At 43.6% G+C, this 27,884-nt stretch overlaps 2 protein-coding genes across 2 annotated transcripts; one reads left to right on the top strand and one right to left on the bottom strand.

Annotated features, from left to right (window-relative positions):
• Positions 1-15,885, bottom strand: LOC115326120. The gene is made up of 4 exons (XM_040208099.1): positions 15,871-15,885; positions 14,323-14,478; positions 6,112-6,276; positions 1-277 (listed from the first exon to the last, which is right to left on the bottom strand). The coding sequence occupies exons 1-4, from the start codon at positions 15,883-15,885 to the stop codon at positions 23-25; spliced, it is 591 nt and encodes a 196-aa protein (XP_040064033.1). The 3' UTR covers positions 1-22.
• LOC8036220 lies at positions 15,677-27,778 on the top strand. The gene is made up of 4 exons (XM_029983513.4): positions 15,677-16,128; positions 16,212-16,413; positions 19,611-19,667; positions 26,455-27,778. The coding sequence occupies exons 1-4, from the start codon at positions 16,040-16,042 to the stop codon at positions 27,592-27,594; spliced, it is 1,488 nt and encodes a 495-aa protein (XP_029839373.3). The 5' UTR covers positions 15,677-16,039; the 3' UTR covers positions 27,595-27,778.
• The last annotated feature ends 106 nt before the right edge of the window (positions 27,779-27,884 follow it).

The following is a 27,884-nucleotide window of genomic DNA, read 5'->3' as shown; positions in this document are numbered from 1 at the left end:
TGTGAATTCGGAGATAACTTAGCTAGTGCTGGAGTGCGGCAAAGTGGAGACATGCACCACTCCAGTGGCCGCAGGCTCCACATCTCCCACACCTGTGAACCCGGAAGCGTCGGAATGCGGCACGGCACCCACCAAGGATTGAACGTCCAAAAAGTTTTGCGAGCGCCTTGCTGAGTGCAAATGCTATACATTGAATACCACGGACGCGGCACACATGGTATCGGTCGACGGCCAGCTTCTCAAGGTTCACCACGTTGCCTCGGCTGAGGAACAGGTGCTGAAACATCAGCGAATGAATTAATTAAAAGCATAAAACAAAGCTGGGTTGTGACCACTCCTTGGAACCACACAGGACACACATGTCTAACTTGGAAGCAGTCAATGAACATTATAGGGTTAGGTAGGGGTCAGTATGTTAGAGTATGTGCGTCCGTGTGGGGAGTGGAGATTGTTAACTCATGGCAAATTTTTTATGGGGCTGGTTGCTTATTATCGGGGTCCCCCCTTGTTTACTCAGGGGAGCATCTAACTGTAAACATCAAGGTACAGTGTTTGAGCTCGCTTTTGGGTTAAATCTCTGTTCTCCTTGGGGATCGGTTCTCGTGTGCCGAGTTCACTGCGATTTTAAGAAGTGATTTGGATTGTTTCTTATCGAGAATGTTTAGAACTTCCCAATGCATAGAGGCAGTTTCAAACTCTGTCAGAGTTTAAAAGTGCCTTCTGTACATGTTTCTTTCACAAATGGTGTACCCTTTTTTTTAGTCTATCTTGTTATATTCCTGACATAATTACCTATTTTGGGGAGTTTCAAACTTTTAGGAACTTACTGATCTGAACACATGCTTTTTTGACCTGTCTACAACTATATCCATCGCTGAGTGCTTACAAAAGAAGAGGTGTAATGCAATACATCTCACCGAAAAAGAAAAAAAATATTTCTGGTGTATGATATATTAGCTTAGAAAGACCAAATATTGAATTTAGAAATAAAAACCAATAAATGTATGCCAAATTCGAAAAAAAAAAAAAAAAAAAAAAAGAAGGGCTGATCTTTAGTTATAGGTAGGGTTCAGCGTTTTCTTAATTTTTTTTTCTTGAATTTGGGGGTATTTTTTTTCGGTGTCTAATTTTTCCCACAGATTCACTGTTTTTTGTGTAAACTGGTTGAAGTCATAACCAGTTTACACAACAAACACCGAATCTGCAGGAAAAATAAACCCCCCCAGAAATACCCCCAAATTCGAGGAAAAAAAAATACTCAGAAAACACAGAACCCTAGTTATAGGTAGGCTGTGTACTTTCCAGTTTTAACTTAAAAATACTGAGAAAACATCCACCGATGGCAAAAATGCTAAATCGGTTAAAACCAAAAAAAACACCGGTTTTGGGGACAATTTGGTGCTAGGCGATTACTATTTTGGTTGAAACCCCCAAATCTAGGCATTTGCTGAGCCTGTTTTGCTACCAAGAATTAAGCAAACTGGGGTCTCCAACCAGTGGAATCGCTGACCTTGGAGGACAGGGGCCTGAGAGGTGAGTCAGACGGTTACTACCAACAGACACAATGCCCTTGTCGATTCATGTCGGAGGACGGCAGATAAGGAAGCAACTTGTCCCATAACAATTTTTTTTCACCAATCATCGCTGTTTTTAGTGTCCACATGAGCCAACAAGTCGAAAGCAGGGTTGTGCAGTATCGCAATACAAATGTATCGCAATAGTATTTCAGAAATACATTTTGTGTCTGCATTTCTGTATCGCAACACATTTTTTTTCACCAGTATCTGTATTTCTGTATCCAAATGCATTTGGGATATTTCTTGGTACTGCACTACAATCAAGACAGGATGTATTTCGTTACATTTCTTGACAAATAACTACCCCCCCCCCTGGATAAAAAAGACGGCAACTTTTTTGCTTTGCAAGAGAAGGCCAGAGGGAGGCCAGAAGGCGTTATGAAAAGAATGCTGTGCCTTTGCTATCACGCGAACCTACCGTAGAATACCGCGCATCCGCCCATTCCACATTAAGCGACCATTACCGAATCTGTGAGATCTGAAAAAATACATACGGCACATTTATATGTAAAATTCATGACCGGACAAGCGCCCATCCCCCATTTTTTTGCGATTATCTCACAAGTTTCAGTGGGCGCTTGCCCGGTATTTTACGGTAGGTTTGTCTGGAGCAATTTGTCTCGGATCTTAGTAACCCCCTTCTTTATTCTGCAAAACTGAAGAATGTTTTACACCATGCTTCTCTTATACCCTCCACACCCCCCGTCTCCCCTCCCCCCACAAAGGTGACGTTGGGGCATTGTTACTATGCTGACAAAGGTACAATCCAATTCCCAGAACTGTTTGTCTATGCGACCTCTTCTCTATTCTGTGAAGATAAGGAATGTGCTGTGAGTCGCACATTTCTTAATGAAGAAATGTGATTCCCAGCTGTGAAAGCAATGATGAAAATAATCCCTGGAGAAGGGGAACAAGAGGGACAAAAGACAAACAGAAATCTCCAAACACAGCTAGGTGACTGGTGCGCAACCGAAAAAATCCGCCTGGTCCAGGTATCAAACCTGGGGCCTTTCCATTACAGGTGGAGCGCTCTACCTACCAACTGAGGTAATTAAGGGTTATACGTCATTAGAGCAAATGGGTTTTATAAGCTGCCGCCAGTCTAACATCAACAAGGGTGAAGCTTGCAATTTAAGGTTAAGATTATAACACAATAAAATGCAAGGGTGCAAGCGAGTTTGACAAGAATGACGAAAATAATCCCTGGAGAAGGGTTTATTTTCCTTCTCCAGGGATTATTTTCGTCATTCTTGTCCAGCTCGCTTGCACCTTTGTATTTTAAAATTGCATATTGTAAAATTATATTTCAGTGTCAGTATTTCAGTATCTGTATTTCTGCCATCCCTAAGTCCCTAAGAGGTATTCCTGCATTTGTATCTCCCAATACATTTTGCTCCTCGTTAAAATGTATTTCCGATGCATATCACAATACATTTTTACAGATATATTTATCTATCACTATTTCAGCTATTTTTATGTATCGCAGCATTTGTATTTCCAAGTACATTGAGTGTTTGGGCCCAATCCCAGTCGAAAGACACCAATGTTTGAAAAATAAATAAACTGTGAAAAACATCCGCCCATTTTTCTCATAAAGAAACACCGGAGGATATATGGCCTAGTTATAGGCTATTTATATTTATTCAGTAAAATTCATTTTGGGTGTGTTCGTGGTATAAAAATACAACCAAAACCCAATGTAGCTCCTTAATGTTTTCAATGAATCAATGAACTGCCAAAAAAATATAAAGCTATTTCTTTTTGCTTTAAATGAGTGGAGACTGTTGCGAAGGGGCCACTGAGGCTTTGTTAGCTTGCGGGCCAGGATCTGATCAGAACATTTTGTCTCTGTCCATGAGGACCCTTAGGGTATAATTAATTGTTTACGTAACCTCTTAACGGCTTATAATAAGTTCAGCTTGTCATGAGTTATCCGCCATTTTGTGGTTCATGATGAGTGTACCTCATCACATACTGCTTTGTGCCTTTTGCATGGTTTGCAACAAGGTCAGTGAATAAGACAACAGCGTCAATTCTCTTTATGATAGAATAAATAAAAGAAACTGTTTCGTATAAGGTCTGCTTCAAAAATGTAAAGCATTTTAAGGTTAATCAACAGGTCATGCTATTTTCTGTTTTATAAGATTAACAAATGTTTTCCTTGAGACTCCACCTAGATTCTGAACATCTAAGGCACTGCAAGCACAAGCTCTACAGGTGTGCTCTGCACCTTCATGCCATATTGGTAGAGGGGAGCAGAGTTTATGCTTTCAAATACAATGAAATGCTGAAAAGGCAACCTAACCAAAGCAGAGCATGGAGACACCTCAAGATAATTTAGGAGGACCAAAAACTGATCTGGAGATGAGGTTGGCGTTGACAATTATTTAAGCTAGTTAACCATAGTAAAACAAACAATGCATAAAGCCTGGACATACATTAAAAGACAAACAAACCACAAAGCACCATTTTTATCGACACCCATCGAGAGTGTATTTTCAGTCGCTGACATAATGCTCTGCCCAAATTGACAGGTGCTAACTGATTGGACACCATGTGAAAAGCTTATCCAGAAATGTACGTGAGCATAGCAATTGTTATTTTGGTTTGTATTGCTTGCACACTGTACGTAAAAAGTAATATACATGGCTGGAGTGATCTTTCTTGGTATCATGAATACCTGGTTGTCAATAACACAGAAGATGACATTTAGAATACCTCAAAGTATGTATAACGTGATATCAATTGCAGAGCTAGCTGTAGGATTCTCTGGAAAGAGTGGCACCTGCACAAAGCAAGCTTAAAGGTTCTGTCAAGCTACATTAGTGATGGGTGTTACCTTGCAGAATTGAAAGGTGCAGCTTTGTTTTTGCAAAGCATTAGCAACCTGCATCAGGATGCAGATTGCCAAAAGCAATGTTTGATGCTTCCGTTGGGAGATGGAGCAACGTGCTGCAATTAGAAAAAAAACCCGTGATGGCGAGTCCGATGAGGGTGAAGATAATCTTGCTGTAACACAGCTTTCTTCTAATATTGCCACGCACATCGCTGAGTGGGCGCGTACGTGGTCGAATAGTTACCGTGCTTGATTGTCGTGCAGACGATTTGGGTGTGATTCCAAGTAGCAAAATGTTCTTTTATTTACTCTTTCTACTTGGCGTTCTCGCAAATTCGAGAACTTTCTTGTCTGATGAAGTTACGAATGTTGTACGCGCCGAAATTTGTAAATAAAATGTTCCAGAGATTTACGCAGCTGCAAAAGGGACTCCGCATGGCAAGCAGAGTCAGTCTCTTCCCAGCGCTTGATCCTGCTGTTTCGCCGACACCAACCCGTGCGACGCTAGCGTTTCTCTATTTTGTTTTGGGCATAAGTTCACCCCATTAGACGTTTACTTTCTTCAGTTATTCACCGCCTCATCATTTGTCATTCGTGACAATTATAGCAATGCACGCAAACATAAAAGCCACAACAAAAAAACGCAATTGGAGTCGAGACACCCTGCCGTAGATCTGTTGCTCCACAGTGCGGTCTACTTTCCGTGACGTGCTGTGCCACCTCTCAACATGAGAACCAAACACAACCCTCGGCCCTCAACATCAGCCCCCATAACTGAAAATCTTGCATACATTTTTCCGATTTTTCGCAAAAACAAATCTGTGCCTTTAACTTTCACACGGTAACATCGAACACTGCAATACACCTGTGACAAAATATGGATCTTGCGACACCCAGACTATAACTTTTTGCTTTGTTTTACAGCAAACCCCCGCTACTGTGGCAACATACATTTCGAGATCTGTTTTGTTTCATTGACAAACATGTCATCGACAACTTTTAATCAAACGACATGTTATTGATACACATTTCATTGACACTGACATGCCATCGACAATCGTTACGCTAACTGTACGGTGTAGTGACATTTCGTTGTGAGTGTCACTGGGGCACGCGTTAACTTACCCGGCCCACCCGTCCACATCGTTTCGCAGCAGCAGTCAGTGGCGGCTCGCTACACAAATATTAACACACCTGGCCCACCCACTCAAGCTGTTTCGCGGCAACATTCTGCGAGGAGGCATTACAGAAAAAAAAAAAGCTTATCTGAACTGTCGATGTAACAAACTGTCGATGAAACAAACTGTCAATGAAACGTCGTTCGATGAACTGACTGCCCCCGATATTTCGGTATCAGGATTTCTCCTTCAAGTAAAACATATTTCAAGATACTTTGTCACCTATTTCTTAGTCATACGTATTTGAGGTGTTTTGCAATGCTCCTTTTATAAGTGTATTTCATGTATTTTGTATTTTAGTATCACTCCTTTAGCCGTCACTGCTGTGTATTCTCGTATTTGTCATTTCAAATGCTTTTTAGGTTATATCTGGCCAACCCTTCACTCAATAAACAGCATTCCAGAGGTATCATGAATACCTGGCTACCAATAACATAGAAGATGACATCTCGTCACAAGGGGCATGTCACATGTAACTCAAAAGGACAGTGCACCAGGGGTGCAAGTTCCATGTACTTACGTCGACATTCACGATGGTAACACCGAGGACCACCAACTTCCGTACTAAGAGGCTGTTCAGAGACAGCCTCTCGCTCTCCCTGGCATGCCCTAAAGGCCCACCCCGAGGCACCAACTTGAAAACGAGCACATGGCTCGTCAGGCCTTTCAAGGTGGTCACAAGCTCCTGGAAAGTGGAAAGGACATTGACTTATGCATAGGACAAAGCAAAACTATGCTATTGCTTATCAAGTTAATTGCAGTACACAAAATGGTGCACTTAGCTATGACAAAATTTGAAGCATGTGGACCGGCCTCACAGAGGTCCTGAATAAAAAAAGGGTACATGCGCAAAACTAGCACAGAAATGACCACCCTCAAAGCAAGGAGCCGGTAAAGCCAAGCTCGAATACAATGAGACAAGATACTGCCCATTATTAACTATGTTTGTTTCAAGTTGGGCGTGAGGAAGGGAGAAAGGTTGCAAGGCGGTACTCGATCACTTTTGAGTGGCACTTTTCCCGAATATGGGAGGATAACAAGGCCACTCCAGGCAAATGATAAGGCCACTCATCTGTAATCATAAACTCTCATCAAATACAAAGAGCCTACCAACTTACTTTGAGCATTAGCACATAACTGTTAAATAGAAAACCTTTCTTTTATTGGTTAGAATGTTCTTCTGATGCCCCAAATTTAGGATAAGCCTACCGTAAAATCCTGAGAGATAGCCCATCTAACATCAAGAGCAAATCGGGTGAAAATATGGGGTGGGCCAACTTCCAATGTACAATCAAAAAAAGTTTTAAAACAAATTGCTATTGTAGGGTCGTGTCCCTTCCGGCAATGAAGCAAAGGTATCTGTACTTCCCAGTCAGCAATGTTTATGTATATCCTACCATAGCTAACTACTGCATTTACGCCGAGGCCATCACTGATCCCAGCACTACGATTAATAGGAATGGGCTATCTTTCAGTGTTTAAAAAGATATAGCAAACCAAGCCAAAAATAGGGGTGGGCTATCTTTCGGGGTGGGGCACCTCTTGGGATTTTACGGTATATTGTGGATCAAGAACTAGTGGTGCGAAACTAGTTGCCAGAAATCTGACTATCAATAGTAAAAAAAATCTGCCAACAGCAATATCGATAGTTGAATATCGAAAAACTATTGATAGTCGACTATTAAAAAGCTATGGATAGTACTATCGATACTCTATCGGAAAATTATTGTTAATCGACTATCAGAAAACTATTGATAGTTGACTATCGTAAACCTATCAATAGTACAGTGAACAGCTTACTATTGATAGTTTTGTGACACTAGTAGTTTACGTCGCTACCTCTTCTCTTTTTCTCACTTAATTTTTTAAAGGGGGCACCAACTAGCCCAAGCACTTACCATCCCAACTTTGGTTCAGCCTTCAGTGATGACGAAGACAGGAGTTTGGGCGAAGAGAGGAGGAAGGGAGGCAAGCGGCGGTGCGGCAACTGTGTTCGCTCCGCACACGACTACTACAAACGCGAGAGAAACTTTGCGTCGCGCACACAGACTGCGGAGGAAACGGCGCCAGCGTTGGCAGCATGAGCTGGCACCTTCTGCAAGAGTCGTCGCCCTTTCTACTGCAGAACAAACAGAAAAAGAAAAACAAAAGTCCCCCACTGTAGCAAACCTAAACTATCCGGTAGCCCGCTGAATCTGGCTGAGCCTCGAGGACAAGCAGGCGAAGAGGGACCCACTGCTAGTGGTGCAAAACTATCGATAATATCGATAGTCGCCAGAAACCTGACTATCGATAGTAAAAAAGCTATCGATAGTCAACTATCAAAAAACTATTGATAGTTCTGCGACACTATCAATAGTTTTGGAAAAACTATTGATAGTATCGATAGTCAATTTATCGATAGTTTGCATCACTAGCAAAAACACAGCTCCAAAATACTACTAATACACTCTTTTCAACGTGACTTCCACACTGCCCTGAAAATTTTTGACGATTGGATTGGAACTGTCCTGATGTTGCTTTGCTAAAAACATACCAAAGACTGTGCATGATATGCTTTTGCACTCCTGAAACCAATGCAGCAACACAAAATCAAGTATAGGAGTGCCCTAGTCCTGTGAAAAGACCTTTATTTCATTTATATATAAAGGACAATAAAAAATGCAAACAAAATAATGTTAGAAGCGCACACAGTAAAAATAAGCATCAGCCCTAAGAGCACACATGGTCCTCCCGATATCCTCAGGATGTCATAACATCTGATGAGTGACCTTTGGACATCCATAGGGTATCTATGCTGCTAGTGAGGTTTTACATATCAAGGAAAGCTGCAAGTGTGGTTCAAAATTTATATCAGTCTTTGGTTATAAATGTAAACATTTCGGCGGAACTCCGCCTGGTTAGGTAAGTAATAAGAAAAAGTACAACGTAGACTCTAACCAATTCCTTCAATGTGCCCGACGTTTCGAAGCCAGCTCGGCTCCTTATTCACGGGTAACTGTATATGGGCCCAAAGGTAGCAACCTGTCCTCGGTTTCTTCTCTTCTCTCTTAGCTTTGTTTTCTTCTTCTGTTTCTGTGCGTGGCGCATTTTAGTCCGTGTATATAGCTGCTAGGAAGCGTTCCGGTGGATCGGTTCAGGTTGTTGCTTGTATTGTGTATGTGCCAAGATTCTATTAAGAGCCGCTTTCTCCAGTTTCTTTCTGTGTCGAGGATGGAGCTGCTGTCAAAGCCAATGGCGTGCCCGGTCTTTTGAGCATGTTCCGCCGGCGTGCTGCCTTGGATGTCATTCTTCTTTACGTCATACTTATGTCTACGCAGACGTTCCGGAAAGTTCTTCGTTTCCCCCACATAAGAGGCGTCGCATTCGGCACAAGCAATTTGGTAAATCAGGCCTTGAGCTTTTTCTTTTGGTGGACGATCCTTTGGAAGAGGAAGGAAATGGCCCAGAGTTGAGACAGGTTTATGCGTAACTGCAATGCCGTACGGTCTCAAAACGTGGGCTAGGACCTCGCTCGTGCCATGGAGGTACGGGACGCACATGCGACTGGAGGTGTTTTTGTTCTTGCATGTAGGAGGGTGACGAAGTTGTTTGTATATTTTGTTGACAAATCTCGTGGGGTAGTTGTTTTTCCGAAGGTCTCGCTTTATAATATCGACTTCCATCTTAAGTGACTTCTTTGTTGAGCAGACCGTTAGGGCGCGCAGAAAGAGCGCCGACACTACAGAGGATTTATGAGTTGTAGGGTGGTCTGACGAGAAGTTTAGGTAGCGACCGGTGTGCGTTGCTTTCCTGTGTACTTGGAAGGATAAATGGTTCCCTGTTTTTTCCACTGCCACATCCAGAAATGGAAGGCACGCGTTAGACTCATGTTCAACTGTGAATTGAATGTCTGGATAGATGGAATTGAAATGTTTGTGAAGGCGATCGACTTCGCTGGACTTGGCAACACAGAAGCAATCATCCACGTAACGTAGAAACAGAGTCGGTGTGGGAGAAAATGTGCTTAAGGCTTTTTGCTCGATGGCTTCCATTGTGAGGTTGGCTACAGTGACGGACACCGCGGCACCCATGGCTGTGCCACTACTTTGCTTGTAGTAGCGACCAGCGAAAGAAAAGTAGGTATTTGTCAGGCACAGCTCTAGTAGCCGACATATCTCATTCACCGAGAGGCGTGTTCTTTCAGGTAGAGTCGTGTCGGCCTTGAGTGCCGTTCTGACAACAGACACCGCGAGTCGAATGGGAATACTCGTGAAGAGAGATACCACATCAAATGAAACAAGGCACTCGTCGTCGTTCAATTGCAGGTCCGAAGCGAGTTCGATGAAGTGGACAGTGTTCTCGACATGTGTGTTGGTCTTCCCCATGAGTGGAAGAAACAGACAATGGAGATAGTTTGGCAGTGCTCGTAATGGCAACGTTGTAAAGTCAACTATGGGACGAAGCGGAATGCCACACTTATGTATTTTTGGTAAGCCGTAGAACGCAGGAGTCGATCCGTTTCGGCAGATAAAACTAAGGTAGAGAGCCCGAAACTCCGGATATTTGTTGAAGACGGCGTAAAGCGCTTTGTTTAAGGTTCCTTGAATTTTTGGTGTCGGGTCTTTCGGTAGCATCATGTACGCTTTGGTGTTCAGAAGTGCGTGCACCTTCTCCTCATAGTTATAAAAATAATGTCAGGGAAGGAAATCCCTTTGAACACTAATAAATGTAGAGGAGATAATTTAGAGATGTTAGTTCTGGAAGTGGTAGGGAAGAGCTTGCGCAAATTGTCTCTGCTTGACGAAATATAAGAAGCACCCATATATACGGTGACCCAAGTCACCAGGCTCAATCTAAAATGGGCCATAAAAATTGACGCCTGCATATAGCAATCTAAACTTTTCATGAAAGATGTATTTCACAGGTCGGTTTTTTCTTGTAAAATTACAAAGCGTGGCTCTCTTTCTGTAAAAAAAATAGGGCCAAGGAACTTGCCAGGGTCTACGGCAAACGGCATCGCAGATGACCAAGACGAGTAGCGGGGTGGGTTTGGCGTTCATATTATAGATGGCGCCACCTCCTTATCACGATGGCTTGCGACCACTGTGGTTTATGAAAATCTTTTTGAAATGTAAATCTTTGGTTAAAAAATATATGTGGACAATAAAAGCAAAACATAAAGTTAAAAAAAAGGTGTCTGCATAGCGACGGGGCTTTTGCTGCCAACGGATTACGTCAGCATGTCGTCTGCTTTCTTTCACTAGACGGCCACGCCTTCGGATGCTGCTTCTGACGCCATTTATCGATATGAATGCCAAGCACACCCCGCTACTCAACTTGGTTGTCTGCGTCACCACCTGCTGTAGACCCTGGCAAGTTTCTTAGCCCTATTTTTTTACAGAAAAAGAGCTACGCATTGTAATTTTACTAGAAAAAAAACGACCTGTGAAGTACACTTGATGAAAAGTTTAGATTGCTACGTGCAGGCGTCAATTTTTACAGGTCCATTTTAGATTGAGCCTGGTGACTTGGGTCACCCTATATAAAGAGTGGACAGTCTACACATATTACAGCGGTGTGGGGAAGGCTAACCCAATTTTAGTGTTGAAATTCTTGCACGAGCATAGTTATGTAAAAATGAAACAGGTAGGTTTGCTTTGTACACCTTCTAACTTGTCTATCAAATATGACTACATTGAAGAAAAATGCCATGTAAACAATTGACCTTGCAAGTGATTACATCACAACATGGCGTCTGGGTCCAAACAAACCGTTGCTAGAGGCGTTGCTATGGGCTAATGCATGGAGACACCACATGAGGCTACATTTTTTACAAGTAAGTAAATAATTTTTTGTAAGCAACGTAACTTCTTGATATCTAGTTATAAAAATGTTCTTGTCATCTCAGTGTCGTATTGCATTGATGAAAGCCATTTCTCATGTATTACACTCCGCTTTGCTTTGGTAGCAGGCGGCACGATAGATTTGCTGGCCTCTGTTGCGGCGGGCGTCTTCACTAAATTGCGTGGGTAAACGAGCGACAAAAACAAGTGCATCACCATGGCTGTAGAGGCCTCCGCAATGTGCTTTTTGTTCGAACCCAGCTTAGTTCAGAGGGGTGAAAATGCCGTAAAATCAAACCATGTCACGCAGATCAGTTACAGCGATGACCTGAAGTGCATTACCAGCATAGTGCAGGCCAGCATGAGAAACAAATGGTATGCCGTCGAGGTAAGTCGTTGGTTATCATTATTATTGAGGTTGTCAGGTTATTAAAGAATTGAAGGTAAACATGTTCGGCAGATATCTGCCTGGTTGGGTGAATTTAAATGTAAAGAATAAAGAAATACGCGAACCAAAAAGTCGAAAAATTGTCCCAACGTTTCGAAATAGTTTGTTTCTTCCTCAGGGGCGACTAAACGGGATAATAGCTTCTTTGTCTTTCTTTGAACTGGCTATCTCTTCTTCTTCATTGTCGATTGCTGGTTGTCTTCGTTTCGCCTGTGCCGTCTTGATTGTATCTCGTAACCCATGAACATATAAACTGGGTAAGGTGCCTAGAGACCTATTGATGTTATTTGCGGTGTTTTGAATATGCCAGGATTCTATCAGCTGTCTTCTGCGTAGGTTCGTCTCAGTACCCAGAATGCTTGCATCTTCAAATCCGATACGGTGGTCATTAACTTCACAGTGCTCCGCCAGAGCACTGCGTTCGCGGTCGAAGTTGCGTACGTCATTTTTGTGTTGACGGAGCCGTTCTTGGAAGTTTTTAGTTTCTCCAATGTAGGAGGCGGGGCACTGGGTGCAGGATATTTGGTAAATTACACCTTGGGCCCTTTCCTTGGGTGGATGACTTTTTGGCCGAGGTAGAAAACGCCCGAGTGTGGTCACAGGTTTATGTAAGAATTGCATGTCTATCGCGATTTCGTAGTATTTTGCTTTTTTTCTTCCTTGGTATACATCAAATTTAGTGGATGTGCTCTTTTGGTGAAACCTCCATCGAACACGCGATGCGAGTGCAACTGTAATAAACTCACCTTATGTTCTTTATCCAGTTCTTTTGCGTTTTGGGGTCTTGAAATATGAAGAAACTGCAAGAATCTTTCTCCATGCGATGGTTACCACCAGGTACGAAGCAACCTCCCATAGCGCGGGTCCACAAACAAAATTAGGGATCTCAACCAATCGCATGAAGTGCTTTTCTCAGGGGTGCAATGCACTCTTTTAGCAGATGATGAACTTGATCGACGCCCGGACTTTCGATAAACCATATTTTGCATCGCACCTCACTATGAATTCTTATAAGTGTCTGAAACTAATCATATTTCAAACAAATGCAATATCAGAATATAGTCTTTATTCAGATGCCGGCTTGGCCGGCGGGCATGTGGCAGACGGCATACTACTCGCATTCGTCGTCTGCTGCAGGCATCTTGAGGAACGGAAATTACCGTCATAAATATTTCAGAAATAAGCGATTATCGACACACTTCTGTCGAAACATATATGACATTCAAGCTTTCTATATCTGTGATTTTTAAAAGTTTAAATCCTACTCCTGATATTTGAACGGTCGGGTTTTCGTAGCAAAACTTAGCCACATGTATTTGTCCATAACGACGACCCTATCAACGGTTTGTTTGGACCCATGACGTCACACTTACGGTGTCAATTGTTGTACTCAGCACCCTGCAGAGTACATTCAGTACTCTGCACTGCACATACCGTATATGCCTGAAAGTCGCCATACCTACTGCCATATAAGTATCCGAAATCTAGTTTACTTAAATTTCTCTAGTGATTGAATCTTAGGCATTGCTCTACAAGCTTCGTGATGTGAGGGGCCGAAACAAAAGGTGAATTCTGAAGCAACAAAAACAAGTATGAGCTTTAAAGCATGTGTTTGTACCTTTTTCTTATGTATTGTTATGAAAGTGAGCTGAAGATCACCGCTGTGCTATCCAGCACGCGTATGCTAGCGGTGCCATTAGAATGTCAAGCAGCTTAATTCACTAATTAAAAAACTGTAGCAAAAAAAATCCGCTTCAAGAGTTTTGTGCTATTGTCAATAGCACAAAACTCTTGCAGCTATTTAAGATCAGCATTTGTTCATATGGTTTCGAGTATGTATGATTGGTATATCCAAAAATTGTTGAACACGCAAATTAAAAAATTTTGAAGAGCCATTTTTGAGTTGTGCTTTTGTGCAAATTGTAAAGACTAAAATTTACAACTTCTTATCTATTTCTATTACAAACAAAACCTGCCATCATTGAAAGGTGCACTGAAATTACGTTTTCCTGCAAAAGATATTTGAATGGTAATACACCGAGTATGTATTCATGGGCTGCACTGCCGTCACATCGCATACTTTTGACCACCATGTAGCAGGAGGAGAGGGAAGCTGCTTTTGTAAGAATTTTGAGTGACAGGTTAATCTTCTATAATCTGGGAAGAGAACAGCGACGTCTGTGCTTATCCGGGAGGCACAAAAGAGGATCCTGATAAGAGGGGAGCTCCCTCTTCCCCTTTCCTCTGGTGGTCATCGGAGCGCTCTTTGAATGACGTCAAGTGCAACACATAGCAAGTACTTACATCAAGAATTTGACCTGCAAGGTCCACCCACAGCAAGTCAAAGACAGAGAGAAACCACCCTGACATAGCCGCTCGATTATTACAATTACAATAGCAGCAGGCCACCGCAGCGGGACATGGGGTACAGGAAGAGATGACACAAAGTGAAACGCACCTCGATCCGTGAAGAAATAGCTTCCGCGGAATCCCCGCCATATAGGTCGTTGCCGCCCACATACACGGCGACGAAGTCCGTTGCGTGCAGGTGTAAACGGCCAACTTCCCCGGGCAGCGTCCGTGTGGACGCACCAGGAAAGCTGAACGTGCACACCTGCACGCTCGGGACGAGGCGAAGTCTGTCGCGCTCCAAAAACTTTATGCGCCAACCGACACACCGGACACGGCGACACGGCCAACACGGCTGTGATGTTGGCAACCAACGTATCAACGGATTCCCTACGAGCGGTTTTCCCTACGCTGGCGTTGTCCCCAGATCTAGGCACGGGCAGATCTCTGGATAGGCGCTCGCACTATATAGCTCCTTCGGAGCAGAGTAGCGCAATCCAGAACGCCGCCTCTCGGCGACTAGCGGCGAACGCCCGGAGGTTCCAACTGCGGTCAGAAATGCATGGAGAACGTGAGACAATCGCTGTTTTTTCAGTATTGTGGGGATGTACGGAGTGGCAATTGTTTTTGACATAATAATGGAACATTTTAGAATAATTTGCGCTAAGTTTTGTGCCCCGCAAGGACCTGACTTTTTTTTAAAAATTGCTTGAGCGGCATCTTGTAGCAAACGACACGGCGACGTCACACCATTCACGTGACCCGCTCCGGCCAACCCGAAAAGCCCATCTCCGCTGCGAGCAGAAATCGTCTGCTTCAAACGCCATTGCCTTGGAAATTGCCTTCTCAAAATTTGCACACGCATCCGATATTATTAAAACTTTGATAAAGTGTTTAGTGCTTTACTAACTTCACGACAGGCTAGTTTTGAAAAATATGAACTCGCCTTTAGTTTTTTAATCAGCCGTGTTATGTCGATCTCCATGTATTCTCCCATAGGGCGGGCCGCCTCCTGGAACCCTGAGTACCACGTGACTCGCGCCGAGCCGCTCTGTCGGCCATGTTGTCGGCAAAACACGGGGTTCAAAGGATTGCGCTACTCTGCTCCGTAGGAGCTATATAGTGCTCTACTCTCAACTAGCCAAAAGAGAAACAATGTTTTCTCCGAAACTGACTAGAAGTTCGAAAATTAACTAGTCGAACCTCAAAGTTCGACGTCGAACCTGAGGTTCGACAAGAGTTCGCCGCACCCTTAGAAATAGCCCAAAAATAGCCACATAGCCAAAAGCGAAATTTTGACGCCAACTAAAAAAAAATGTAGCCCAATTTGGCTATATATAGCCCAATCTGGCAACACTGGTACCAGTTTCACCAACCTCGTTGAGTTTCACGAAAAAATGGGTGGATAAATGAAACTAATGCCTGTTGTACCCTAACTTTCGTTATGGGCGGTAGCTAGCGGCACCTGGCATTTGAAGGTGACCAGACCCCTTGATGGCGTAACCTAGAACCTAATACATAAATATAATAATTTACGCTTGCTACGCTGCACGCTGCTGTGGCTCGCCGCCACCGCCACCACGGCCGTATTATTTCGGTTATTTCACTGTAGTTACGGCGCACCACGACGCCACGGCAACTGTGGCCACGGCTGTGCTTTGCCGCTGGCCATCCCCTACTCTCTAGATGCTCCCAGAGCCGTATCAGTCGTATCGCCGTATGCTCCGGCTGGCTCCAGTTGCTCTCTCTCGTACTGGTACGGATGATAGTGCTGGCAAAATGGGTTGTTGGGTTTTTTTCAGTTCTGGTGCTCTTCCTTTGTGAATATGGGTGCGTGCAGTGCTCTCGGGTGTAAGAATAGGGTCCGTTGCGGTAAGAATAGAACAACCAGCAACTCGGGTGTCAGCTTTCATCGGTAAGCGCTCGTTTCTCACGCCTCGCTGTATTCCGTAAAGAAACCCATTTGTGCACACAGTGTCAACGTGTTGTCCTTTCTAGGTTCCCCAAGAAGAAGGAGCTACAGGATGCCTGGGTAGCTGCCATGAAACGGAACGGCTGGCGTCCGAACAGTTCGAGCTTGTTGTGTTCAGTGCATTTTCGGGAAGAGGACATGGACCGAACGTCGCGGTCATGTATTCGTCTTCGCGACAATGTAGTGCCGTCGCTGTTCCCGGAAAGAAAAAGGAGGAGGTCGCTTGGCGTGAGTAACCTACCGACACCATAAAAACTTGCCGACGTTATAAACATTAAAAACATTGCAGGCATAGTAGGACCGGCTCCACCTTCGAAGCCCTACACTCTTTCCACTCTCATGGGGAGCGCTGCAGAGAAAGAAACCACGTATCATGGCAAGCAGAGAGGAAACCAAAACCGTCAATCGTGGCGACCAAGAAAGCTTTTCCAGTTCTGTCATGACTCATTAGCACATACTGAACTGTAGCAATAAGATGTCACGAAAGGGATGACACAGAATATCTGCTTCACAACCCTTTCTTGTGTTATTGATGGTTTGCCAGGAGGTCAGAACTTTCAATCTACGACTCACCTTTTGTCAATCGTGAAAATATAGAAGCGGTCATGTAGGCGCTTAGCACCAAAGTCACTTACTTCTCTGGAAACACCTAAAAAATTAGTCGCTGGCAAAGTTTCCATAATACTTGCGTGACCTCAACAGGTGGGAGCTCATTCAAGCATATACACGGCTTGCGCTTGAGGTAATCACACCTTGCTGCATGTTGGCCATGATGTACTTGTTCTTAGTGAGATAAACAAACTCTGTGAGAAATGTATGCTGCAGAAGGTGTGTGCTCAGCACAAGGCCACCATAATAGCAGCTGATGTGACGTCAGTGCAAGCCATGTAAACACCCTTTTCACCCTCCGTCGCGTGGGTGCTGCCATTTTGGGATCACGTGACGCGGCCGCTATAAGGTGGCTTCAAGTTGACTCTCCGCTCTCATTTGTGCGCCTTGCTGAATACGTCATTTCATGCTTTTCGTCGCATTTCACTGCAATTTGTGCCTTGATCTATAAAATGCCGCTTATCTTTACTACCTAGTTGAGTGTCGCCATTATGTGCACAACCTCTCCACTTGATTTTATAACTTGTTTTGGCTGTATCCATCGGCAGCGTTCCGGATACGAGGAATCAGCTTTAGCACTGGTGCACATTGAGTTTGTGTTCGTAGATGAGCACTATAGAGTTGAAAGGCCAATTACCTATACAGCGCAGATTTTCTAAGGGGCAGTGACAGAGCATTCACAATAGGAGGTGCAATGTATTTTTATGATTGCCCATTTTGGATCTTAATATGTGACTAATATAGTCGGTGTAAGGAGTCATTATGGGTGTCTTTTGAAGCATCATGCTCTGCCTCCATAAAAAATATGAAGTTGCTGGGGGTTCTGTGACTTGGGGTGCAGAGGCAGGGTGTCAAAATGCATGGTTATATTTAATATACACATGCATTTTGACTTGAAGTTGCGGGCCGTATAATATTACAATACAACCCGCAAGTTCAAGTTTGTCTGCTCCTTGCACACCTTGTGCATTTGTTTACCCTCGACTTCAATTAATGACTGCCTGGCTGCCTCGTCATCCTGGCTGCCTCATTATTGCGCATTCCCTGCATGTTTGCTGTGTTGTCGTCTGATTGGCGTGCCCCTCCTTGTGTTCCTATGCGCCAAAGACGCATTTTGGCGTACTTGCTTGCCGTATTGGGGAGGAGGAGCAATCGTGACGCCCCAAGCGGTTAACTTTAGAACTACACGGATGGGGACAACAAATACAATGATTCAGCGCTCGGCCGACATAACCGAACGCGGCGTCAGCGTTCGGCTGGAGTTCGTGTTCTCCGGTAAGGGGGAGGAGGGGCTCTTTTGTTTCCACTCCGGCCTGCATGAACAATGCAGCATGCACGGTCCCAGCTCCGTACAAAAGCCGAAGTGGGTCAAGCTCGCATTCTCTGAGAATAGGTCCGGCACTTAACGTCGCTTCGTCAATTGTTAGTATTTTTTACATTAAACTGTGCCCCGTGCTCTATTGTAGAAGATGACATGGACATGCCAATAAGGCCTGTTGGCATGTGCGCAGGCCTTGTGTTGAGTAAGCACCGAGGGTAGGGACAACAAAGGGGTCAGAGCGCCCCCTATAGTTCGATCTCCTGCCCAATAAAGTCGGCTCTGTGGGGCGAAGGCTGAAGCACAAGCATTTCCCCCGGCTACAGCACTGGCAGGGTCGATAGTTTTTCTACTCAGCCTACAGTGTACCATGGACCACATGGGGTGTTCGAAAAAAATGTCCACAATCTAGACTCGAAATCGCGTCATAGTTTTAAAGTGGCCCAGTACCACCGTATTGTTGGTTGTGTATCACAGTTGACACATTTGTACCACAGAATTAAGCAAAAACTACATAACATACCAACACAGCCACGAGAGTACGCCAAAACTGAAGCCAACCAAATTGAAGCAATGTTATGGCAGCGAGTGCGTCAATGCCCTTTATTGGCCGGTCAGGAAACTGCTGGGATGGAAAGGTCTATATGATGAAGAAAATGCCAAAATATAATGTCGGGTGAATATTGCTTATAAATAAACTCTAGTCATTGTGGAAGATAAATGGTGCAGAAATGCAGGCCAGGGGTCTCAATTTTTTGTAATTTTCTTGGCTGTCACACAGACAAAGTTTGTATTCAGAGACATAGTTGTTTGATGCCTAGTGCAAGTATGAATTTCTGTCAAACAAGAATCTTGAGTCAATTGCACTATCTCTGTCCATGTGGCTTTGTACAAGTGCTGTAACTATCCCCAAGAGTTGTATACAATGAGAAAGAAGATACACTGCATATTGGCATGACTTTGTATACAGTCAAACCAGGAATTGTGACATGCTTTTTTTCTGTGTGGAAGAAAATTGCTCACACAAGCTAGTTTTTAAGGTGCTCAATAATTAGAGACTGAAATAGACTACTGCTATCTAGGTATCTAGGTCTGAGGTTGACCTGTTGGCGTCTTATGGCTTCAATGGTTGTGTGGAGCATAAATTTACTGGGAGACTGGCATAGGCAATAAGGCACACAATTATATTGAATATAGGAATTATCAGTGAATTTGCATTAACTTTTATCGTTATTGTTGGCTAGCATAGTTTTGAGACAGAAATTGGAACTCTGATTTCTGGGACAAATGGTTCAAGAAATAGGGAGAGGAGTAAGGTTGGGAGGGATCTGTGAGCTTTACGATTTTATGATGAAGCATAACTTCGAAAAGTTGTCAATGCATTCTTTCCCTGCCTTTCTGGCAAATTAGCACTTCTTTTCATGTTAGCATGGTGTTCTACGCTCTAGAAGTTCAGAAGAATAATATACTATAATGACATTGTGTTATACTTTTGCAGTCATCGTCGCTGGTTGCACCCGTCGATGGAGACCACTGCTATGGTATGCCAGTGCCTGTGAGTAGGGGACATCTTTTAGTGGCCGTGAGTTATAACTAGGGTTCCGTGTTTCCGGATAAATCCGAAAAACGCTCGCCGGTAAAAAACTTTAATTTGGATTTATCCAAAAAACTCAAAATTTAGATGTTACGATGGCCACAAGGGAGCAAAGAAAGGGAGTTTGCTACAAATAAGTTTGGTCAGAGCATGGGTTCAGCGGTCATCAGGAGAGGCCTCTCCAGATTCCTTTAAAATCTCGTAGCAGTGACCAAAGAAGGTTCACCATTTATCCCGTCGGGATCCATTCGAGACAACAGGGCATTGTAATTCTGGGTCACGACTCCAACCACTGTTATGGTTTTCAGATTGACCTTCTTGGAGGAAGGTAGGGTTGTGATATGATAATCGTGAAAGCTGTGAACTCTTAACACTTGATAGGAGGGACACCTGAGGCTTTTATCTCACCACCCCTCCCCGTACAGCCGCTGGGAGAAGCGGTGAAGCAGGATGAAAAGAAAGCAAGCTTTCCAATGACTACGTCAAGGAGTTTAATGATTCTGATCTGTCTTTTTCAAATTTTGGGGTAGGACAGTTAGTATTACTAACGGCAAGGGCGCCAATGACATTGGTACAAGTGCATTCTTATAAATCTGGGGCAGGGTTATACCAGCCGGTTAATGTAGTATTTTTATTTTCAATCTTGAAAATTTGGGAACATAGCAAAGATAAACTCTCTACCTCAAAGAATTGGGAATCTAACAAAAATAAACTCCGATGAACTCCAAATATTTGGAAAAAAAATTAACTTAAAAAAACACCCTCCGATTTTCGCGAAAAATAAACTCGGAAAACACGAAATCCTAGTTATAACGTACAGTCTGGGAAGGAGTTAGCTACTTCACCCTTAGAATGTCTCGTCCAACTTCTTGGCTCAGTTTCGAAGCTACCGTAGAATACCGCGCATCCGCCCGTTCCACATTAAGTGGCCATTACCAAATTTGTAAGATCTGAGAAAATACGCACAGTACATTTATACGTAAAATTGATGACCGGACAAGCGCCCATCCTCTGATTTTTTTGCGATTATCCTAAAGTTTGAGTGGGTGCTTGCCTGGTATTTTACGGTATGTTGTCATCCGGTTATTAAAGAGCCCCTGAAAAAAAAAAAAAAAATTTTTAAACAGTTTGGTTGGGACACGAGTGTCAAAAAATAAATATTACGCGCAAAAAGAAATTTTTTCAGAGCAATATTGACGGCGAGAGATTTATTTGAAATTCTGCGCGCGAAGTCCATAATCATCACGGGTCATTCCGGAATTACCATTTCGGTCGTGAAGTTGAAGCCGAGCCACCTCTCCGCCACGTGCCTGAAATGCCGAGAGAGAAAATGAGTGGAAAGGAGGTGACGTGCCAACTAATATTGCTGTAGAAATTTTTTTTTTTTCTGCGCAAAATAAAATGTCCCAACCAGATTGTTTAAAATTTTTTTTTTTTTTTTTTCGGAGGCTTTTTAAGCTCTAGGTCTTAATTATTTATTTATTTGTGTACTGATTTATTTATATGTTTATATACATTGCCCTTAGTAGGTCATTATTGTAGGGTTACAGACAATACCAAAACTTAAGCAAAATGAGAAGTACATAATACAAGCAAAAAAATTTCTGTGATGTTGTTGGATTTATAGTGACAGTAGAATTGTAATAAAAATGGCAACATCACAACAACTTTGCAATATAAGAGCCTACTCAATGACTCCTTCATATGCCTCTTATACAAAACAGTGGTTCAGGTTCTGCCTGTATGTACAGTGAAAAGAAAATTTGAGAAACATGCATGGACATGTACAGACAATGCAGATATTCAAAGGCTCTACCCAGTCCCATTGTACCAAAGGACCTTGAATTATTTGTTTGTAATGAACACACATGTATATTCCCAAGTTGTCTTTATTGTTGCATGCCCCTCTTTTTGTTTCAAATTCTCAGTTTAAAAAATTTGCTCTCATCATTTAGGATTAAAACTAGAAACTGATAAGGTAAAGTGCTGCAGCTGCTAAGTTGGCCAGTCGGTCACATACGGGCCTGATGCACTGCATACTTCCTTTGCTCTCAAAACACTAAGTGTGATGTTTGAATGTCGTCCTTGGTTCTGATAGCAAATTTTAAAGTGCACTCACAAATTGAGAAGTGGAATATTTCGGTCAGTGCAAACCCCATCTTCAAAGGTCAGCAAACTTTATGCACAGAGCCCAATCCCAAGGAACACAAATTTCATCAACAAGGCAGGCCCAAACACTACCCAGGAAAAGATCATGTTGGTCCTTGAACCCTTGCCCAGTGTAGTGAACGCCCGGAAGATAAGCTAACAACTTGTTCAGGATTGCGTGTCACATGGTCATACAAATACAAAAGTAAAATAAAAACTTATAATATTTAGGAAAAAAATAAGCCCATATTTGTGCTTAGCACCCAAAATTAAAGTAGGTGTGAGAATTTAATTTAAATTAGCTAAGACAAGAAAAATATTCAAGACTAGCGTCTCTTCTTAAGAAGATTACATCATTCAGGGACATGTGTATCTTTTTACTTTTTGTTTGGTTTTTTCGAAGGTGGCTTTTTTCACTAATTAAATGGTTTGGGGCCTGCAGGTAATTGTTTGGCAAACCCCTTTCCCCTTTTAAGAGCAATGCAAGAGACAGCTTACATCTTGATCATGCACTGACCTCTTATTGAGGAGTTTCAGCGAATATAGGGGGCGCTCCGATTGATCCAACATGGCGCACAAGAGGGGGATAGATTTGCAACGCCCGTAGACCGGTCGCGTATAAATAAAACAAAGCGTGTAGTTCTCTGTTTGTTGCCGTGTGCGAGACGATCATCGTTTCAACCAAGACCTACCGTGATGCTACAGATGAAGTCTTCAAGCCAGTTGAAGGCAAGAAATCTTGCCAGAGTCAAGATATGTGTGCAAGTGTTCGACGTGAGCTCTCACTTCTGGTGCAGCTGTCATCAAGTTGAACCGAATGTACGCGGGTCCAAAGAAAGGTACATATCAACAATGTTCGCGCGTTGAAACTATGACGCATACTTTATCTAAGACTAAACTTATCGGTCTGCGGCTACAAACATTTTCGTTGACGTTGCTTAGATGATGTAACCATTCAGGCCTCGCATTAAAAGGTGTCGCGAACTCTTCGGTTGTTCTAGTTAATTGAGCAAAAAAGCGGTTGGATTGAATGTATGACAACTGCAGCATACAAGGGACGATTGAGGTCTTTATCCTGCGTATCGAAACATCGGTATCCTTGGTGTTATCTTGCGATCAGCTGGTCGCCGGTCGTCCTGTTTTTACGCGTAATGTAAACAATCCCCGGAAGTGCCAATCTCATTTCTATGTGCTTTTGCACCCCTACAAGCCTCGTTTTGGCTCTTCTGGAAAGCTTTATTGTAATAGCAATAGTCTCATCGGTCATTCGAGTTGTATGTGCCATGGTGATATCTGCTCACAAACAAGTCTGTATTAAATGCAAGAAGGAGAACGAAGGTAAAGCTTTTTTAACTGTTTTATTTTTACAGAACAGGGCAAAGCTTCTAAAACAAGACCAAACTAAGCTGATATTTGAGTGTGCTCAAGAATGAATGCCAAAGGTGCTTATGCTAAATGGTAGATGTATGCAGTTGATTTTCTGTTTGCCTCTGCATTGTAAATTGGAAGATATGTATCAGCAGAAGACACATGTCCTTTTGGAAATGTCTTTTATTAGGGCAAAAATAGGTTTTCATACACAACCGAAGAGTCGCAACACCATTTAATGCGAGGCCTGAATGGTTACATCATCTAAGCAACGTCAACGAAAATGTTTGTAGCCGCAGACCGATAAATTTAGGTTTAGATAAGTATGCGTCATAGTTTCAGCCTCAAACACGCAACATTGTTGATATGCACCTTTCTTGATGACAACTGCACCAACGTGAGAGAGCCCACGTCGTCGAACACTTGCACACATATCTTGACTATGGTATTACAAGATTTCTTGCTTGAAGTGAAGATCATCTCGCTACGACTAGCTACGACCACCCACCGCAGCGATGCAGGCGTCGAAGGGGCGCAACGCAGTCAGTCGCCGTCACCCGACGCGGCTCGTTTGGCATTCACAGCTTTCCGCCCAGGTGCTTCGTTTGTACTTGGCACCGAGTGTTATTTTCTGTGCTTGTGTGTGCTCCGTGGCTAGATATGGGCCTCAAAAGCAGTTCTTCAGGCTCAATAGCGTTCACCGAAGAACTTCAGAAGAAAATGCCACCCAGGAAAAAAAGCACGAAGACACAACGCACCAGCTTGGCGGACTATGCACTGGGCGCGGAAATCGGGCCCTGCGGATTATACAACAAATGCAAACTATCTAAACAAAACAGAAACATTTTTAGGCTCAAACTGATTAATGCGGACTATACGCCTGGACACTGGTGCCTGTTATTATGCATTGTATATTCACTGCTGTTTGTTGTGGCTTGAGACTGCCTTCCTGTAATGATGCAGAGGGGTCCACTGAACCTTGAAATACAGATATTTGAGCACATCTAGATGCAATGCCCCTTGAAGCCAGATGGTCAGGGAAAAGGTGTGCCATTATCTAATTTGCCAACAACACACCAATGGTCACAATCAAAACTCACCGAGTCAATGGGCAGTTTTTCACCACAACATTTATTGCCGTGTAATCACCAATTTAGTCCATTAAAAACCTTGAGGCTGTAGCCTATAGCACATCTATTCTGGATCTGCAAAGCTTATGCTGTAGACATGCATCATCACATGAGCATGTTTCTTATCAATCTTAAACGTAAAACGCTAGTTATGCAACGAAATTCCCATATCATCACATTTTTAGCAAATTGAATGGTCCCACCTGTCATACTGTTAGCTTTGGAAGTAAACCAATTCACAATACCACCAGTGGCAAACATCGTGCCAAGCATTAGTGCCGCATGTAGCACAAAAATGTCCTAACTAGGGAAGCAAACTTAATCGATCGTGTTGATTAAAGCACTTAAGTACGGGAGAAATTATCAATCAGAAGGTCACTCGAAAGGGAAGTTTTCTTGCTGAACGAATATGACTTTTTATTGGGCGTTCCGCAATGTAAGGCCGAAGACAATAGGGAGTTGTAGTAGACCGTTCCCGCAGCCCTCTAAGCACCCGGATAGCGCTCCGTAATCCGCCACAAGACCTTCAACTATGCAGACAAGGCTGGCGGCGCGCATGCGCAGCTGCAGCGTTTTCTTCACGGATACAGTAGCGGAGGAGAAAAACGATCTACTACAATTCCCTATTCACTCCGTGATCGGTACAGAAGCATTTGCTTAGCAGTCGGTCGTGCGTGCTAAAAACAACAAAAACAAAGGTGGACTAGAAACGCGATAGATTCGCCTTTGCACGGAGTACTTACACTCAAAATCGTGTCAACATAAAGCGACTATGGCCCACGTTGCTAGCACCAATCTTAAAATTTATCCGTGTAGTCGTCGCAGCCGTGCACCAACCGAAAGCGTTGCCGCAAGCCCTTCCGCCGTCAACTTTGAATCGCTGTTGAGTCTGAAGAACTGCTCTATGAGGTCCATATCCAGCCACTGAGCACATACACAAGCACAGGAAATAATACTCGGTTCCAAGTACAAGCGAAGAACCCGGGGCGGAAAGCCCTGAATGCCGAACGATCTGCGTCGGGCGACGGCGGCTGACTGCGTAGTACACAGGTTGCGCTCCTTCGACGCCTGCATCGCTGCGGCGGGTGGTCGTAGCTGGTCGTAGCAGATCGTGTCACCTCTGTTGCTCGTACTGAAACACTAGAGCCGCGTAATATTCTTGCTGCCGAAGTTTATAAGCCTACGTTCGCGGCCAACGCATATACACAAAGCCACCGCCCAGCGAACCTATCCCCCTCGTTCTCTTTCGGCGACCGGCCGCCAGGGCGGTGACACCGTCGCTGAAACTCCTCAATAAAGAAACTTTGTTCGTTAGTTTTTACAGAAGGGTGCAGTAGGAGATTGTGCATTTCTTGCCAATTGAAGGCACTACTTATGTAATTATTTTCTGACTTCAGTGATATAGCACTCAAGATAAACACTTCACATTTGGAAGGCATGGAACAAGTTTTAGCTTTTCTTTCCCTATAGTATACTAGCTTTTGCAGGTATGCTCAGGTGTTCCTTTCCTCCTCAACAACATTTTTTTCCCCGTAAGCCAGTGGTGACATGACACTTGCGGTGCTACTGCAAAAGCCACCAACAGAAGACGAATTTTCACTCGACAATAGATATTTTGTTCAGCAGTGCTCCATAGATTCGAAACAGAAGATTTATTACAGTAGGGCCATACGAGCTCAAAAGTATAGCAAGAATAAAAAAAGTAAAAATCCCATCCTTCAGTACATACATGTCCATTTCCAGAACCCGAAAGGCACTACATGACATCTCAATAATTGAGTTTCATGAGGACTAGAAGAATAATTTAGTTAATTACCATGCCACCGGCTTCTGTTCCATAACTCCCTTTAAAGATCATTGCTGTAAGCATTTTGAATATATTTTTCACCTGGTGGAGCTTTTTTTTTCTTTCTTTCCTTTTTATTATTCTTGTCTTAGCTACAGAACTTCTATGGTGCTTGTAAAGATTTTGCACTTCGGTGGAATTTTTACTACTTATATGCCATTCAGTTCTGGCATGAGAAATTGGTGCACAGTCATGTGTCGTTAATGGCTTTGAACCCCTGAAACCCTTTTCTTGCACTGCTGTTTCCTTTCATTAGAGCGATATGGATACTTCTTTGCGGAAGAGTGAGCACTCAGAGGAGGTGACCACGGATACAGCAGATCAGGACGACAACAGCTGTGGCGACCTGCAGTGTTTCGCAGATGCAGCAGTGAGTGCATTGCAGTTGTTGCATCAAGGAGTCCTCCAGGTAGACAGTGATGAAAGTTCTGAAACAAATTTGGGAAAGGCCAAAACCACTAAGGACATGCAGTCACTTTCAAGAGATCACCGCCCTTTCCCTCATTTACGACCCATCGTGCCCAAGCCTGTGGCAGCACCTGAATTAACAAAAGAAAATGTGTGCATCGGGCCCAATACAACGGATCAGCAACCTGCAGGTCCTGCGCAGTTGCAAGTCTTGGTGAAACCTGGGCTTACAAGAGGCGTTTCTCTCCTAAAAAAGGGTCAAAGTGGCGGTGAGAACCATAGTAACACTTCAAAGCCAGATGGTTTGATGTGGGGTCTACAGCGTATGGATGCTGCAGGGGAAGCGCAGGAAGTCATTATCTTGAAAGGTGTTGGGGTTGGGGGCCATGATAGTTTTCTACAGCAAGCGCCAGAGATGCACAGCCCAACTGTTCCGCAGACTCCCGCACCTGAGGAACATAGTGTCATTCCAGAAGATGTTTCGCAGATGTGTATCCCGAGGATCGTCTCTGTAACGGGTAGTCAGCAGCATGCCTCCACCGCGGAAGTTCAACGTCCAGCGATTCTTGTCCAGCAGCTGATGGCAACAACCTGTACTTCATCTCTTAGGGACCATATCAGACTTTTGAAGGTGGGGCAGTACCCTTCGGCCTCAACTTCACACTCGTCATTGTCGGGGCCTGCAGCCAAGACGTCGATAATGCCTGATCTTCCAAGTAACGAGATGGACGAGAAAATGCAGCTCTGGGACACGATTCAGAAGTTCAGGAGCCTTCACAATGCAGACAGAAAGAAAATCAAGTCACTGCAGGAGTGTGTGCGGCGTCTCCGGGTACGGAATGAAAAGTTGAAGAAAGCGTTGGCAGACAAGTCGGCGAGTTTACCTATGACTAAACTGGAGTTTTGCAAGATGGATGAAAGCCAGCGAAAGACACTCACACTCAGATACATGGACCCTCCCTGCTGCTGCTGTTCTGAGGACACATAAGCTACAGTAAGTTGTGTGAAAGCTGCAACCTAGAGCATCGTCTTGCGCAAGTGAGAGGTAAAAACTATTTGTGGTGTGAATGAAGCTTCAGTTTGGAATGCCCTCTGGGACAAGGTGCCAAATATGTATCTGCACTGCATTTTCCTTTTAAATAAAATGAAGAGCCCAATGTTCATAGCTAGGATGACCTTGTCTGACTTTAGTTTCCTCATGCTTCAGCGCTGATGGCCAACATAACAAGAATATCTAGCATTTTATGTACCTAAAGTGGCAAGGGGTGATTGGGGAAG

This window comes from Ixodes scapularis, unplaced genomic scaffold (assembly GCF_016920785.2).
Source record: "Ixodes scapularis isolate PalLabHiFi unplaced genomic scaffold, ASM1692078v2 PGA_scaffold2__306_contigs__length_199485367, whole genome shotgun sequence".
Lineage (NCBI taxonomy): Eukaryota > Metazoa > Arthropoda > Arachnida > Ixodida > Ixodidae > Ixodes > Ixodes scapularis.
The sequence above is the reverse complement of the archived record's forward strand: the minus strand, read 5'-3'. Positions and strand labels throughout refer to the sequence as shown.